Source organism: Propithecus coquereli, unplaced genomic scaffold (genome assembly GCF_000956105.1).
Source record: "Propithecus coquereli isolate 6110/MARCELLA unplaced genomic scaffold, Pcoq_1.0 Scaffold486, whole genome shotgun sequence".
NCBI lineage: Eukaryota > Metazoa > Chordata > Mammalia > Primates > Indriidae > Propithecus > Propithecus coquereli.
The window spans coordinates 259,107-277,750 of NW_012150685.1; the positions used below are offsets into that span (position 1 = coordinate 259,107).

Genomic DNA, 18,644 nt, shown 5'->3' on the forward strand with positions numbered 1-18,644 from the left:
TATTTTTTAAACACCAAAAACTATAAAAACCACAAGAAAAGATAGGCACATATTTTAATAATCTTTAGAGAAGCCATTTCTCATCAGGGCATGAAAGACAAAACCATTGGGAAAAAATAGTTTGATTTGATGCTATAAAAATATAAAACTTACAACCAGGAGAGAATCAATTTGCATTATTGTTAGGGAGCCCTCTTCAGCTTCTCTTGCTAGTTAAAATTAGTTTTTTAACAGTGTGTGTGTGTGTGTGTGTGTGTGTGTGTGTGTGTAACATCACACAGTGTATGCATGTTCATACACCCAGAGACTGGGAGGCGGCGTGGGATGGGAGGATCAATTTCAGCAGGGGGTATGTAATTTGCCACACCCGTGTGGAGTTCATGCTCTAGACCTACATCTCAGTGGATGTCCAGGATAGAGATGAGGAAGATCTGCCCTGAGGAAGCCAGAATCTGGTAGAAGACACACACTGTGTCCACAAGGACTGTCAAGCTAAAGCAGGGTGTGGGAGGTGCTATAAAAGACACACACAGATAAAGGGTAAGAGAAATATACAGCAAGACTGCTGGTGTTTGGTTTGTTTTTTTGTGTAAGTAGTGGTATTTGAGCCAAGCCTTGGAAATTGGATAGATTTTAAGATAGAAATAGAAGAAAAGATAATTTTTTTTTTTTTTTTTTGAGACAGAGTCTCACTGCGTTGCCCGGGCTAGAGTGCCATGGCGTCAGCCTAGCTCACAGCAACCTCAAACTCCTGGGCTCAAGCAATCCTCCTGCCTCAGCCTCCCGAGTAGCTGGGACTACAGGCATGCGCCACCATGCCCGGCTAATTTTTTCTATATATTTTTAGTTGTCCGATTAATTTCTTTCTAATTTTAGTAGAGACGGGGTCTCGCTCTTGCTCAGGCTGGTTTCGAACTCCTGAGCTTAAACAATCCGCCCGCCTCGGCCTCCCAGAGAGCTAGGATTACAGGCGTGAGCCACTGCGCCCGGCCAAGAAAAGGTAATTTGAGGCAGAGGGTGGTATAGAGGTAAGCAAGGCCCTTCAGGAAAAATAGCAGGAAGATGTGGTTTGCCATGGATGTATAGAGTTGTGGTTGTCAAAATGTGGTCCCCAAATAAGTAGCATCAGCATCACCAGGGCATTTGGTAGAAATGCACATTCTCAGGCCCCACCCAAGACCTATTGACTCAGATACTCTGGAGGTGGGCTCAGTAATCTGCATCTAGCCTTCCAGGTGATTTTGATGCATGCCAAATGTTTGAGAATCACTATACAGTCTTTAGAAAAGCATATCAAAAACTCTCTTTCCCACTAGCTATTAAGGGCAGGCAATTTCTGGTCTATGTCATTCCTGGACTATCTATGTTCTTTTGGGAAGAACTTGAAATGCTACATTGCTTTTTTTCCTACGGAGACTCCATTTATAAGAATCATAACATTTCCAAAGCTATAATCTATGTTTGGCTTTGGCTCTTGTAGATTCTCTCGGTTCCTTTATTGGAGGCAAAAAAGGAAGAAAAAGGCCAGAAAAAAAAGAGTGAAGATAACTCTGGAGTTTTAGAACTGAATGCACGACAGAATGGAGACACTATGGAAAATTGGAAACCAGAAACCACCACCAGGCCTAAAAGGGGAAAGTTTGGTTTGGGGACAAATTGAATGAAGATGCTAAAAAATCCCTGAGCAATCTAAAGAAGGGATATTGGGGACTGTTCTAGATTATGTGACATTAAAACAAAGGGAAACGATGGGAAAGAGGAGAAAATTACAAAAGGATAGAGAAAGCCTGGTTAAAGAGAGAGAGATCTTATAAATGAGGCAAAAAAGAAATGGCCAGAGATAAAGATGAATGCTCGAGAGTCTATAAACTTAAATTCTGTAATCAAAACAAGAACTAATGTGTCATGAAGTCTTTTGGTGAAGTCAGGCTACTCAGGATAGTATTACACTGAAGTCTTTCTGGAGGAAAAGTTTAGCAATGGCTTTAGCCAACTAGATGGGAGCAGTTCAGATTTACATAAATGAGCCCAGAGAGAAATTGAGTGAATGCTAAAGTAGTTAACCTTGTTTGGCACAGAAGCTTAGTTATGATATAAATGCCATTGGGCCTCAGTGAATTAAACAGTGGCTGCAAATGGGATTTTCTCTCTGTGGAAATTCCACATACTCATCAGGGATGGTAGGCAGTGAGCAGACCACAAAATTTTGAAGATGAAAGAGAATGATACATTTGTCAGGGAGGGGTAAGCCTGCACAAGTCTCTTTCCTCTGTGCTGCTGTTATATTGACTCAGAGTGATTAACTTACAGGGAAATGAATTAGTCATTATCTAATAAATTCAGTTTGTTAGATAAGACAAAGATTTTAAAAACATAGCTAAACACAACCAGAGCAAACTAAAAAATTCTACGGGAGCCAAATAATATAAATAAGTGAAGCGTGCCAGGTGTAAGGCCGTGGGGCAAAAGAGGAAAACTGGACAGTCCATTACCTCTCTCAAGGGAGAAGCCAAGGCACAGAAACAGCTGACTTGTGTCATGCCAATGCAGTGAGGCCAGATCTGCTGGATTTTTATGTGACATTATAAAAACGTATACAATAGTACCTAAGTCAAATAAAGCAGGCCTGCACACCTGGCCTGTAGTCCCCCAGTTTTCAATAGCTGGCCCCCAAAGTAAATTTCTCTCAAACTGAATTGAATGAGCAGTTTCTTGGAGGAGGAAGCATTTGAGCTAAACAAGTATATAGATTTTCTTTTATTTTTTGCTGGCAACTTACTTCATTTCAGGCCCCTCAGGCCAGAGGCATGGGATGGGAGAGAATAAGCATTAAAATTTTTAAAAATAAATAATTTTAAAACACAAACAGATTATTGGGATGTGCTCTGGAAAATACAAAACTATTTCCAAAACTACGAGAGGAAAACAGCTGCTTTTAGTTTTCTAAGAATAATTTGTATGTTTTGAAATAGTCCGTGTTCTAATTAGGAACATCAGTAACAAAAATCACAAGATTTCAAAATTATGTTTTAATTTTAACCTTATTCTTGAAAATCCAGGGGTTTGGAGGGCATCTCTGCCTGAAATCCAAAAACCTTTCATTTCGCCTCTATAAAGTAAGCATTGTCTCATCTCATTTGATTGGCCGAAAATATACCTTTCTGCTGGGATTTTGTGATCTCGCCACTCACGGCATTTATAGTATTTCACTGAGTCTCAGATGCACATTTTATGATGTTTAAACAGCTCTGAAATCAGAAAGCCTCTTAAAATCAATGGTGTCTGACAATAGTTGGCTGCGGACACAGGTGCGAACACATCATGCTATTATTGCTATTCATGCTATTATCACCTCTGCTGAATCATGTGCCTTGTTGGTACTACACACATGTAGATGTGTTGCCACTTAAAATAGCTTTTAAAGAGTGATAAAGCCTATGTGGTAAAATACTACGGGTATGTAAGAATTCTTTGTACTACTTTTGACCTCCTATAAATCTAAAATGATTTTTTTGAAAAAGATTAAAAAGTGGAAATGTCTTTTAAAAGATTACACTATGATTTGGCTTTAAAGCAGAAATTTATGGTATGTGCAGAAAGGCACAGACACAAAGCAGCAGGAAGCAAACTGATATTAGCAAAGCAAATTTTCACCAGTGGAAAGCTGCATTTTCACTTTTTTCTCACCCAGTGTTTTCCAGAACCAAATAGACAGAGTTGTGTGACATTTTGTAAGTGAGATACATGGCAAAAAGATGCCTATTGCAGGCCAAGCCAGGCAACTGAATACAGGAGAAATTGCCAATCCCCCAGAATAGATGAAAGCCATTTCAAAGCAGAGGGTGATACGTAAGATTGTCATTCAGAAAGCATGTCAAGTTTCCTTTGCAACATGTTTTTCTTTCTTAGATTATTAAAAAAAAAATACCATCACCAAACACACTAAAAATCAATAATATTTTTGAACTGATTAACATAAGAAAAATGTAGTCCTTGGTAGGGTGTTGTATTCTTGCAATTATCATCATGAATATATTTTAATATCTTTTGCTTTAGGGTCTAGACCCAAAGTTGAAGTGTTCTCAGTTGAGTAAAAGGCAAAGGGTCTTGACTCTGAAAAATTATAAATCCTACATTGTAAGCTCTATATAAGGTCAAGACTATACCTGACTTATCCACTGCTGTATTTCCAACCCTTCTCAGGGTTCCTGACATAAATATCTGTTGCATTAATGAATTGGTAGACAGATAAAATGAAATAGACTCAGAGAAAGCAGATTTGCTCAGGACATTCCTTCAGAAGTCAGGGAGTTGGTTCACGTGATCATTTGAGTTTCATTCCCTCTTCTATTCTGAATCCACATGCCACCTTTAACACAGATTTTTAAAAAGACTTTCCATCATTCTTTTCAGACTGTTATCTTCTGCCTATATAACTATCAAGGTGGCTTGGATATTCTTTGCCAATAACCGGTTACAGAAGAAGTAATAGAGCTACTTTCTCTCAAACCCAATTTGCCCCCAGTGGAGGTCTGGCTGCCTGGATGAGAGCAGGTGCAGAAAGTCTTGATGTTGTGCCCAAGGGCAGGCAAAGAACCTTCACCTGACCTCAAGTGACCTCTAGTGTTCTGATCCTGGCCCCTGCTCCAGGAAGAACAGAGTCCCTGTAAGTCATGGATGAAAGACTTTGATTTAGAAATAATGGAATATTGTATTCTGCATTACTAGAGATTGGGAATAAGGAATACATATATATGTGAATAAGTAATAATTATCTTATTTTAGAATATAAAGCTTTATAAAGCAGAAAAAGAACAAGCTTGCACGGAAATTTGTTTAACATGTCTTGCAGGAATTGTGAATCTGTATGAAATATAATAATATATCGACTATTCTGTCAACGTAGTATCATGGCTAAATAACACACGAGATTTTAAAATAATACAGTTAATTACCAATCATGTGTGGCCATGAACACATATCTTTCAGCTTCCTTAAATGCCATCATAAAAATGACCCCAAATTTTTCATTTCTGCAACTTAAGCTGCAGGGAATAGGACTTTTCCACTTAGTAATAGTGAATCATAGTAAATACTAAAACAAATAATAGTAAAATATTTTAAAGCTCCATTAATTCACGGTTACCTAACCTGAAGTTTACCACTAGTCAGCCCTCCCTAAAAGGTGAGCAGTGTAAATGCGATTTGCAGACAGTCTTTCTTCATCTACTAAAAAAGAACCAACTATTTTTAAGCATTTTGTAAGCATTCAGTTATCTACAAATGACTGGCCTAATTAGGCCTCATTTTTATTTATTCCTTACAGCTTCCTGGGGATCTGAGTGCCAGCTCTGTGTGGCTGGAGTGGTGTTATTTTGAATATGCACTTGGAGGGCTCTGAATAGCAAATAACGGGGTGAATTAAAGCCTGACCCTGGACTCAGAACTGGGTTTCAATGTCAGCTCTACTGCTTCTTAGCTGTCTCTCCTAGACATGTTATTCACCTCTCTTAGCTTCAGTCTCCTTTTTATAAAGTGGGGAGAATAGTACCTACCTTACAGGGTTAAGATGATTATATCAGTTAATTCATAGACTCTAGCCTATAGTAAGTGCTCAATAAATGTTAGCTGCTAATATGGTTGTTACAGAAGACATATAGGTGTACCTACATGTAGGTCTACTATGTGCAGGCCTACATATAAGTGCATCTATCTATAGGTGTACCTGAGGTATACATCCTTAGGGATAACCAGTAATTTATATATTTATTCGTAATGCTCACTGGCTTTTCCCGGTTGGTCAGGAATAGAGTTGGGATACATTTATTGTGGTACTCATCCACCATTTCTCCCTCCTTCTACTTACAGGTTTAAGATAGGCAACATTGCTGTGACGAATGTCGTTCAAGAGCTGGTCTCTGGGAGTGATTTCCACCAATGGGGGTGGCCTATTTCTCGGCACTGGCTTCAGCGTTTTGATTACATCTTTGAGGTTGGTTTTCTCCGGTGACTCTCTGGCCTCTGGCATCCGAGATTTGCGCTGGATTCTCTTCAGCTTCACCACCCGGAAGGAGTCAGGGTCGGTCTTGTACTGTGGAGGCTGTGATGGCTTTTTCATCATTTCATTTCTTCGACTCGAGGGTGCTACATGGGGGTTGGGAGGCTGAGGCGGCGGCTGGAAGAACTCCTGCATCCTGGGGTCTGGCATGGGTCCTCCCAACATCTCCCACATCCCGGGGGGCAGCCCCAAGCCATTCTCCAACATGGCTATTAGCTTTCTCTGTTCTTTGAGTTGCTGCTGTTTTTGTTCTTCTTGTCTTTTCTGCCTTTGTCTATCCTGATTCCTGGTGAGCAGGTTAGTTACCACCATTCTGGGACCTGGAAGCTCAAAATGGTAGCCCATCTTCAGGAGAGTGGTGTTCGCCTTCAAGAGCCTAGATATTTCCATTTCAGCGTGGTGGCCCAACATGTGCCTCTGATTGTGAAACCGAAGTTCAGTGAGCGTCTCATTAAACTGGAGACACCTCATGATGGCCACGATTCCTTTGCCTGTAATGAAATTGGACTCGATGTTGAGAGTGGTGATACTCCTATTTTCACGTAACATGTTAGCCAAGGCAAATGCCACACTCTCATCTGCACCCACGTTCGCTAAGCTGAAAGTCTTGATGTGTTTGTTTTTCTTCATTGCATTGACGAAGTCCAGTAACATTTCTTTAGGGATGTTTTCAATGTTGTTCAGGTTGAGTTCCTTCATGTCAGGGTCATTTTGTCTAACTCGCCTCAAGCTCCCATCCAGGTCCGTTTGGTTTCCTGAAGGCCTTGCACTTACCTTCAAAAAACTGGTATCTAGGGCTAACTTCTTGGGATCTAATTTTGATATTTTCTTCTCACTTTTTTCCTGGCCCTCGGGTCTGTCTCTCTGTTCTTTGAATGCTTTATTAATTGCCTGTTGGCAGTTGCTCTCACAATTTCTAATCTGCTTCTTTGCTTCACCTTCCTCTTCCCTTTTTGTGTTTTCATCACTCTCTTCACCATCATCTTCTCCTTCATCATCATCATCTTCTTCATCACCATCATCATCATCATCTGTTTCTTGGACATCGTTGCTGCCCTTTGATTCTCTTTTGTTTGCAGCTATTTCATTATTGAGCTTCTCTTTTAAAAACTGAAACATATTTTTATTGCCTTTGTCTGTTTCTTCATGCTGTTCTTGAGTGTTTTCCTAAAAGAGAGGTTTATTAGGGTTAGAATACATAGCAGTGAAGAAATATGAAGTAGAGCAGTATCTACTAGAGGTAAAAATATTTAAGTAAAAAAAGCAAGCAATTAAACTACATGTACAGTATTATTCCATTTGTATATGTGTATGTGTGTGTGTGTATATATTATATATACACATACAATATATAAATATTTTTATATGTATAGGAAAAAAATCTGTTGGAATGTTTACCAAATTAATGGTTATTTTTGAGGAAGGGAGATAACCACTAAGAAAACCCTTAGGAGGGGAAGCATTTGGAAGAACTGTTATTTATTTTTTTTTTTTTGAGACAGAGTCTCACTCTGTTGCCCTGGCTAGAGTGAGTGCCATGGCGTCAGCCTAGCTCACAGCAACCTCAAACTCCTGGGCTCAAGCAATCCTCCTGCCTCAGCCTCCCGAGTAGCTGGGACTACAGGCATGGGCCACCATGCCCGGCTAATTTTTTCTCTATATTTCTAGTTGTCCAATTAATTTCTTTCTAATTTTTTTTTTTTAGTAGAGACGGGGTCTCGCTCTTGCTCAGGCTGGTTTCGAACTCCTGAGCTCAAACAATCCACCTGCCTCGGCCTCCCAGAGAGCTAGGATTACAGGCGTGAGCCACCGCGCCCGGCCAGAACTGTTATTTTTTATGTTATATAATTGTAGAGTATTTGAGGTTTTTTAAATAACAAAGTACACATATTAGTTGTATAAACAAATGCAGCCAAAATAAAGACAAATTTTTATAGAAACACACATTTTTAGCTGTTTATCTCATTCCATATATTAAGATGAAACCTAGTGAATTCTGATCTCAGATTCTATACTGTTTTTTAAAATGGTGTTCAATTCTAGAAGCAGTTAAAAATTATTTTGAAAACTTTATAGAGTTTTTCATCAATACACTAAAGTCTTGGTTTTATACATGCTGAATAGTCATCTTTATACTCAACAGCCTTGCGGTTCACAATAATTTCCTATTGCCCTTACTAAAATTTACATTCCTAAAATGCCTGCGAATCTAGTATAGCGTGTACATCAAATTTACCTGAGAACATAACATAATGTGGGGAAAATAAGAGTAGTTTGATATTTTGGAATATGTTTTTCAAAACCTTGATTTTAATTTTATCTCCTCAGTTCTTTGAAAACTGCCCTGGCTACTCAAAGGACAGGTGCACTAGTCCAGTTTCTTTTGAAAGAAATTGCCTAGGTGGCTGAACCAGCTACAAAACAGAACAGGATTATGCAGAGATTTAGAAATAATTGCTTAGTCTGGGAGAGAAAATGGCAGTCTTTTATCAATAATGTTTACTACATTCTTGCACATCAGTTATTATGCTTTTCTATACCTACATGTACCTCGTAGGTGTCATCTGGAGAGCTGGTCTAGCAATTTGAGACAATGGTTCATCTGAACAAGAACTTAATCTTGATGCTTATCTATAGGTTGGAATTGACGGTGACGACAGTCACCTTCACCACCTGAAATCTTTACCCCTGCCTTTCTCATCTGTCCCAGCAGGGGGAGCCAACCATTAAGCTGTTTATACCAGAGGAAGGAAAAAAAATGTTAAAAGTGCTGTCATATTTTTTTCCCTGAAATCAGCGTTCATATAGAATTGGTTTTTAATCCATTGACTTCCAATTGTAAAATGTCTGCAAAGTGTACCTTAAATTCTAACTGATCAAGCCAGCTATTTACTTTCTGGAGCTCAATACTTGTTTAAACTCTCCTGATCATGAAGCCAGTTGACAACTTTCCTTTCTTAATTACAGCCAGCATGGTTGTAACGTGACAAGATACATGTATGTCAGCAGGCGTAGTTGAAAGAGACTTTACCTGAAGGTATCTCTGTCCTCTTTTTGCTAAGTCATTTTCAAGAGGAACATTAAAAACAATATGCTGATATTTGACAAGTTTGTAGAATCAAAGACAATTCTAGTTTTTAGATTCAAAAACATTCAAGAAAGAACTATGTTTAAAACAGCTTAATAGCTATCAACTTCTAAATGCCGTCACTGATAGCCAACACATGGTGGGAATATTAGACATTTTCAATAGTTCAACTTGGTTTAAGTGTATGATGTGTGATTAGACGTCAAGAGGACTGTGAAACCTTTCACATCGTAGGTGAAATACTGCACGTGTATAGATGTGCCAGAAAGAGAGGGTGCCAAGCTTTCATTAGTTTCTCAAAGGGGTCTGTGATCCAAAAAAAGAAAAAGAGAAAAAAAAAGTTAAGGTTACGAGTTAAGTCACTAAGTATCACGGTTATAGGACATAGACTTTCCTACACAACGAACCCAATAGCAATTTTAAAAATAGGATTTGCAAGACATTACCAACTTTTCCCTCACAACTGTACCATATAAGTGTTTCAGAAAGTTCCAGTGTGGAGTAGGATTAAATATTATGATTTAATCTAGATGCGACAAAAACAAAACAGAACCAAATACTGGAGTCTTGAGAAATCACAGTCACCACACGGACACCCAACAGCCCAGTCCCAGGCAGCCATTTCCCTGCTATGCACGAATCCCTGGTTACCTCGGATTTCACAAAGGTGACAGGAACGCGTTCATCTTCCAGCATGCGCCTGGACGCCTTTTCCCAGTACATATAGTCAACGAGAGATTTATGATCGAAAGTCCCCGTGGGCGGCTTGTCGGTTTGATCTTTCTGAATCATCCCCACGGGAAGGCTGGGGTCAGGTGCCATGACTTCCATTTCCGACTGCAGCTCTTTCAGTTCTTCGGGGGACAAGTTGGCCAAGATTTCATCTTCATTAACCTCCTCACCAAAAACTTCTTCTTGATCTGAATTCCTGCTGTACTCTGACATTATGCTTTTTTCTAGATGTTTCTATTTTACTAGAAAAGAAGAAATAATCAAAGATGACTTTTAAAAAGAAGAAGAAATAAAAGCCTCAAGAAGGTCCCACAGTTACCAAGTGTTCCAGGTCAACAGACTCTTGAGATATTTTTTCCCAAGAACTTCAGTGGTGTTTGCTGAACAGCTAGGAGTGATCACAGCTAAGCTTGTGTCGGATCTATATTAAGCAGGGCTTGGCCGGGTAGGGTCAATTTATGAAACTACTGTGCCGCTCTCTTTTCGGCAACTTGAGTCAGCTGTGCAAATCCATCTGACATTTCAGTACAGCTGCTTAGGCTGACCGGCAAGTAGCCAGTCGACAGAATCTCTGCAGGAATAAAATTCATTCTCTGCCTATAGGTATGCCCTTACATTGCCACACAAAAACTCACGCAACTCATACATACCCCAATACTCTAGGGGATTCTGCCCCTTTTTATTTAAGTATTAAAGCAACTTACACTATTTCAGAAGGGAAATCCAACCAGCATCCTGAGTTCTTTTGGAGGGAAAAATTCACTCAAAGGTGTTAAATAGAAATCAAACTCTTAGGGTCTGCCTCTTCTCTGCAGTGTGAGTCTGGAAGCAAGTAGAGCGCACACAGGAGAGCAGAGAGGTCTTGCTATCTTATTCATCTGCTGTGTAAGCTGAACCTTTGCAAGATGTCCTATTTACATCTAGATCCTGTGATCTAACAGATGGGGACAACCAGCACTTGAATTTCCACTATGAGTGAGGACTTTACTATTTTAAATTATTTGTTTTTCTTATTAACTATCCAGTAAGCCAAGGGCAATTAAAATGGATCTATAGTGAAATGGAAAAAAAAAAAAACACATACCATTAAAATAGTAGAAGAAACCATGAGAAGATTTTTCATAACCTCAAGGGACAACATGGCAACATTTGTCCAAATTACAAGCGTACATTTTCTTTCACCCAGCAATTCCACTTTTAGGAATGTATCCTCCAGATACGCTCCCAGGTGGGTAAAATGACATGTGTGCAAGGTTATTCAATACAGCAAAGCACAAAGTGGTGTGTATTGCATGCCATTATTATGTGACAAAAGGTCAAAAGAATAGAAGTAAACATACAAATTTTATCAACAGAACATATCCTTGGAAAGACACTCAAGGAAGCAAAAACCCTGGGTACTTTTGGAGTGTGTAGTAGGTTGCCTGGGAGACAGGGCTGAGAAAAAGACTTTGTTACTGTATACCCTTTTATAATTTTCAAACTTTGAACTTTGTGAATATACTTATTCAGAAATATGCATTTATTGTACAAAAAGTAGGATAACATCTCATCACCGAGCTATCACTATTAACATTTTGGTTTATCATTGTAATCCTTTTTCTTTTAGGCATGTGAACTCTACCATCTTTTGCCGTCTGTTTTTTTGACTGACAAAATCAGGATCTTTTTTCTAGGCAATCTATATTCTACTACAACATAATTTTCAATTGCTCTCCGATAGGATTCTTTATATGGATGTACCGTAATTTATGTAACCAATCCTCAATTGCCATTTAGATAGTTTTCAGTTCTCACAAGCACAAGAAATTCTTCAATAAATATCCCTGTAGATAAATATTTGCAGACATGCAAGGTTATTTCCTTAGGGTAAATTGAATAAGTTCCAAGATGTGAAATTTTTGGGTCTAAGAATATGAAAAAATTAAATGCTTTTCATATGTATGGCTAAGTGATCCTCTTAATATTATTGAGACCCATCCCCAACACATGTATATTAAATTATTTGCAAATTATATGCATATGCTACTGTTCATATATATATATAAATACATATAAAATCTTGAAACTTGCAAAAAAGGGGAAAAAACAAATTAAATGTGAGAAGTTTTAAATGAAAGTACTGATATTTTTTTTCTACCCCAGTGGTTTATCTTGAGCACTCCCCAGTTCAGAGGCTTTTCATATGTGTGGCTAAATTATCCCCCAGAAAGGTTCTGCCAATTTAGTAGTAATTTACCCCTGGCCTCTCCCCTATCAGGACTGCCTTTTAGTCCCTGGAAAAGAGAAGAGCTTCTTGGTCTCAGTAGGCAGGGAGTAGATTACCTTCTAGTCCACTGATTTGTGGATCATTATTACATAGACTTTCTTTACAGAACAACGATCTAAAGAGACTTGGCCCAATAACAGCTTTGTGTTCATGGAGGCTTGGGAAATGTTATATTCAGCATTTGTGTTTTAGACATTCGTAAAGCACATCAGCTTTTGGAGGCTCCAACAAATCCTACACTAAAGAAATCCAGTTTTTAACCCAATATTTCCCAACCTTATTTAAGTAATTCATGCTTGTTTTTCCTTTCGAAAATCATCTACTAATATTCTGTGCAATTAACTTTCCAAAACTTCCTACTTTGGGAAATACTGAGCTAAATACAAAAGAGGAGGATCTAAAGTCAGTCTCAGCCAGGTGTGGTGGCTCATGCCTGTAATCCTAGCAATCTGGGAAGCTGAGGAAGGAGGATCACTTGAGCTCAGGAGTTCGAGAGCAACCTGAGCAAGAGCAAGACCCTGTCCCTACAAAAAAATAGAAAAATTAGCCAGCCGTGGTAGTGTGTACCTGTTGTCCCAGCTACTTGGGAGGCTGAGGCAGGAGGATCGCTTGAGCTCAGAAGTTTGAGGTTGCGGTGAGCTACAATGACACCACTGCACTCTGGCTGGGGTGACAGAGTGAGACTCAGTCTCCAAAAAAAATAAAAATAAAAAATAAAATAAAGTCAGTCTCCTTGGATTTAAGTCTCAGCTCTACTCCTTAGAAACTACATGATATTGGGCCACTTAGCCCTTATCCAATAATAGTATCTACTAAATGCAATTATTGGGAGAATTAAATAAGGTTCTATATATATGAGAGACTATGTATATAGCATGGCACATATATATATATATAGTGCATGGTGGAGTAAACCCTCAATAAATATTAAATATCGTTCTCATAGTTCATGGACAACCACAGACACATTTAAAGAAAAACAAAGGCAATTATAAAACGTAGTACATTTACAAAACGTAGCACATTTACATGTACTATATTGTACCTTTTTAAAATGTACTACATTTTAAAAACTCCATGATAGAAATCAATGTATTAATGTCAATAAACAGACAGGCTTTTATTTATTTTGAGACAAGGTCTCCTTCTGTCACCTAGGCTGGAGCACAGTGGCACAATCATAGCTTACTGCATTCTGGAACTCCTGAGCTCAAGTGATCCTTCTGTTTCAGCCTCCCCGAGTAGCTGAGACTACATGTGGATGCCATCATGACCAGCTAATTTTTTACTTTATTATTATTTTTTTAGAGATAGGGTTTCACTATGTTGCCCAGGCTGGTCTCAAACTCCTAGCCGTAAGAGATCCTCCCTCCTCAGCTTCCCAAAGTACTAAGATTAAAGACATGAGCCACCACACCCAGCCAACAGAAAAGCTTTTAAAAATCTTTTTGCTGTTACAGGAAGCAACTGAGACACTTTTAGATGGAGTTGTGCATAAAGAAAATAGAAACCACTATTTGCATGTATATATGAATCTCCCCCAAGAAAATTATCTGAAATGTTGCTTGTAAGCTTTCAGATCCAAATTCTATTCTGATGAATTCCACTCGTTTTAATGTGATCAGATGCTTTTGATGATCAAGCTGGTTTAGGAATTTCTATAAGGAGCCCTCCTTCATCTGACTTGCATCTTGCTGAATGAGCATAGGAAGTGAGTAAATCTCTCCCAGCTGCTTGCACTGTGCATTTTATCCATATGCTGACAGGGAGGATTTTGCTAGTATAATTAGCCTCATTTGACACAGATGATTTAGTTGCTCTTTCTCTTAATGATGGTCTACTGCTGCCACGTGGGCAGCTTCTCACATCAGAATTCAGCTACAATACCAAAACAAAGTAGCTAGGTATCGGGTAATTGATAGAATGTTAGAGCCAGATAGGGGGTCACAGATCATCTGGCTTTGTATCAGAATTTCTGGGCGAGGTTATTAAGTTTATTGACTCCCTGAACTCCCACCCAGAAGCGAATGAATCAGAATTCTCAGGTTTGAGCACAGGAATCTGTATTTTTTTTTTTTTTTAAAGCTCTCCAGGTGATTCTGTTGTATAAATAGGTGTGAGATTCACAGGGCTACTGCAAGCCACTCACTTTAGATGAGGCTAAGAGAGCTTAGGAAACATGCATTCATTCATTCATTCAGCAGTATTTGCTGACTACCTGCTTTGTGCCAGGCACTAGGAATACAGGAGTAATTGAAACAAAGACAAAGTCCAGTGATAGAGACAAATAAGTAAATAATTGCCGGTTGCATTAAATGCTATGAAAGAAAATGAACACTGCATGTTAGAGAATAACAGCAGAAACCTACCTGGGATAGGGAACTCAAGGAAAGCCTCTCTAGGGAGGTAACACCTAATGGATGACATCAAGCATGTGAGAGAAGGGAACAGCAATCTAGGCAGAGGGAAGAACAAGCACAAAGTCCTTTAGGAGGTAAGGTCTTGAGATGATCTAGGAGGTGACCCAAGGCTCACATGACTGGACTATGTTGTGCAAGGAGGAGAAGAGGACCAGGAGGTAGGCAGGGGCTAGATCAGGTAGACCTTTATCGCCTGGGGTGAGTTGGATTGTGTGTCATTGGAAACTATTGGGGGGCTCTTATGCAAAGGACTAACAATGATTTACATTTCTACAGATCACTGTGGCTGCTGGTTGGGACATGGCTTGGAAGGGTTAGGGGACAGGCAAGAATAAAATGGGAAGATAAGTGAAGACCCTAGTCTCCTGACAGCTCCCAACAATCAAGGCTATTTCAGTGTTTGGATGATCCTGGGCATTTCGTTCTGTCAGCCACAAACAAGCCGTATAAATATGCTGAGGGATCTCCAGTGTTTCTTTCTAAAGGTCTGACCTAGCTTTGCGCAGTGGCAGTATCATCGCCAATGAGGTTTATCCGAGGTGCGATTATTGCTAATTGAAAACGTTTCCCAATATCCCACCATGATGACTTGAAATATAGTCGGCATTGGCAATTTTTGACAGTCCCTACGGAGACCGAACTAACTAACTAAATAAATATCTGACCTTTAGTGATTGCAGTGTTTTGTCACACCTTCCCTGCCTTCTCCCACCCCCTGGGGCAAGGAGTATACTAAGGTAATGATAGAGAGGGAAAAAAAGCCCACAATAATAATAATAATACTATTATCTGTCTGATCTCTACAACTGAGAAATTCTAATAAAATATTTTTAAATAAACTAGAAAAAGGTTATATACATGGTGACTTATCTCTGGCAAAGATGTTAGTTAATATTAATAACATACATTTGTGTAGAAAATAACATATATACATACTTGCTTGAAAATACATAAAATAGTCTTGGAAGGAGACACAAGAAATGGGTAACATTGGTTACCTGGAGTTGGGGGGAGTGAGGGGATAGAGGGTAAGTTTAAGAGGGAGAGTTTCTACTGAATACCCTTTTGTATTTTGAAAAAACTGTGACTGTGTCTTTTCTGTTATGCGAGCCTCTCTACAGATTTCCATGTTTTTTGCTTGCTTTGAATTAGGGCTGTGTGTGTGCCTTGCAGCTGGAAGGAGTCCTAATACACTCTCCTACTTCAGTGATTTTCTGCAGCCTGAGTATAAATTCAAACTTCCTGACATGGTCTCAAGATCAGACTTGGCTTTCTTTCCCAGTTGTGTCTCACTAGTCCCTATCTAATGATTTCTCTTCCAGCCACAACCAATTGAGGACCTCGTGGGTGAAGCTGTCATGCCCAAGTTTTGTGCACCTTGTCTATTCGGGGTAGACCAACCTTCTATCCTCGCCCTCATCTTCACAAGTCACCTCCTCCAGGAAGCCCTCTCCCTGACCTTGAAAGCTGAGCTTGATGTTCCTTTGACGTCCTTACTTAGAAATGAGCCCTTGCCCCATGGTACTGTCATTGCCACTTCACTGTTCTATGCACTGTAACTCCATGAGAACAAGAACGGTCTTGTTTATCATTGCATCAGTGGGACCTAGCATCGCACTTAGTGGTAGAATTCTTTTTTTTTTTTTTTGAAACAGAGTCTCACTCTTTTGCCCGGGCTAGAGTGAGTGCCGTGGCATCAGCCTAGCTCACAGCAACCTCAAACTCCTGGGCTCAAGCGATCCTCCTGCCTCAGCCTCCCGAGTAGCTGGGACTACAGGCATGCGCCACCATGCCCGGCTAATTTTTTCTATATATTTTTAGTTGTCCAATTAATTTCTTTCTATTTTTAGTAGAGACGGGGTCTCGCTCTTGCTCAGGCTGGTCTCGAACTCCTGAGCTCAAACAATCCGCCCGCCTCGGCCTCCCAGAGAGCTAGGATTACCGGCGTGAGCCACCACACCCGGCCAGTGGTAGAATTCTTTTTCAACTAATCTCTAAATTTTTTAACCATACAAATATCCAAATTATTGCGCAAAACAGTAGGCAGTTCGAAACATCTGAAATTTGCTTCATTTGGTCCTCATCTATAAAATATTACCTGGAGTCAGTAAAGCAAGGTGCTTCAAAGACAAGGCTTAGGAGTCAGACAGTCTGGATCCAAATCTTGGTTGTGCCATTGATTGGAAATCTTAGGAAGTGACTTCTTCCTCTGTGCCTCACTGGCTCTGTAAGAATAATGGAGAAGCAGGTTAGTTCATTGGTTAAACACGAGCACTCTGGATTCAGGATTTCTGGCTTCAAATACCAACTCTGTCCTGTCCTAACTGTGTCATCTGGGGCAAGTCAACCTCTCTCTCCTCCATTACTTCATCTGTAAATGTGAGATAATAAACATACCTGCTCTATAGGATTTTTTGAAAAAAGCCAAGTAACAATCCATAGTAAACTCCTAATAAACATTAGCTATTATTGTACTTTTACAAATAATTGTGCCAATCTTTTCTGTCTAGAAAGTGCCTGATAGACCTAACAAATATTTGTTCAAGACTGAAAAATGAATGGCTTTTCCATTTTATTCTTTCTAAAACAGCACATATAACACATGTACACAAATGTTTAAAGCTTGATACATTTATGAAAAGTCCTGATGGTAAGAGGAAGCTCTTTTTTCTTAGATCCATCAATTTTCCATCCTACTTTCATTCAGGATGTGACGACTGTGGATAAGCCATCCCATCTCTTTCTTCAGCTCCAACCACTGGCTATAAATTGACACAACTATAAATGGTTTCCAAATGTTACTAAATAAATCAGTTCTGTCCTGCTTGTGGCATGCTCTTCTCTTGTGCAATTCCATTTGGATCACCAAGGCTCTGCCCACTAGCTGCAAAGTGCCTGAAGATTTTGTGGGTGTGATGTAAATGCCTAGCTCTCTCCTCAAATTTCCCTGACTTATGGCTGCATTACTTCGGGATAGGCTCGGAAATTTATGAAGCAAGTGCCTATCTAGAGCGAAGATACTCAGCCTGCCTTGCTTTCACTAGACACCAGAGTAGCTTGAATCACAAGAGAATATCTATTATTTTACCTTAATTGTTTTGTAAGGCATCTCAAAATTCTTAAATTAATTTCACTTTGTTTTACTTTCAAGAGTAAGTTAATTCTATATACTTCTGAAGGGTGTGAGGCTGTTGCTACAATGCTAATATAGCTACTATGCTAAATACTACTGCTACTACGATTACTGCTATCACCGCCAGCACTACACTAATACTTACTATTACAATTGCTGATACTGCTACTGTTACTACTGCTGATGCCACTATTGCTGCTACAACTACTGCTATTGTTGCTACTGTCACTACTATCACTATGACAATCCTACTGCTACTGCTATTAATTTTGCAGTTACACTGCTAGCATCTATTGAGCACTTAACATTGCTAAGTTTGTGATGAGCGCTATATATATGATGTGTCAATTTCTTCACACCTTGAAAGATGGATACTTTTGTTAACCTCCTTTTCTTAATATTAAAACTGAGGCATAGGCATTTGAACTGAAAATTGCCTCTAAAAGTCAAAGCTCTTAATCAGTGTTCCTCTGTTGCTTCCTATCAGTCCAGCAGAAATGGCACACACTACCTAAAAGGTTGGGATCACAAAGCACAGAAATCAATTGCTCTGCTTATTGGTGCAAATAAAAAATGGTGAAGATTGGCCGAATTCAAGTAATCGGCAGCAACAACGCTACTGTCATCAGCCACCTATTGAGAATGTTGAAACATTGGCTGCAAATATGATTCTTGGATCAAATCAGCCTGCAGAATGTTGGGTTAAAGAAAGCCAGAGAGATTTCTTAACAAAAAAAGACTTAAATATGCCAATGAGAATCGAGAATTTCTAAATCAAAAAAATGTCTTTTTTGAACTGATGACCATAAAAAGCTTTTTTCCACAGGACATATTATAAGACTAACATTCCTTAGAACACATTTGGGGAATGCTGATCTAAGTCAAATGAAATCAAGGAAATAATATATATTATGTGCTTGCATAGAAAAAAGACTGGAAGGAAA

General features: G+C 39.2%; 1 protein-coding gene across 2 annotated transcripts in view; it reads right to left on the minus strand.

Annotated features, from left to right (window-relative positions):
• Nucleotides 1-10,306, minus strand: part of LMOD3 (leiomodin 3 (fetal)) — a 12,866-nt gene extending 2,560 nt beyond the window's left edge. Inside the window, exons 1-3 of one of the 2 annotated variants that reach the window (XM_012655774.1) lie at nucleotides 10,220-10,306; nucleotides 9,798-10,120; nucleotides 5,867-7,225 (exon numbers count right to left, since the gene is read on the minus strand). In XM_012655774.1, the coding sequence (XP_012511228.1) occupies nucleotides 5,867-7,225; nucleotides 9,798-10,091 (1,653 nt within the window). In that variant the 5' untranslated portion in view covers nucleotides 10,092-10,120; nucleotides 10,220-10,306. Of the gene's footprint in view, nucleotides 1-5,866; nucleotides 7,226-9,797 lie in introns of both variants that reach the window. The other variant, XM_012655773.1, reaches the window with a different exon arrangement.
• Nucleotides 10,307-18,644: the final 8,338 nt, after the last annotated feature.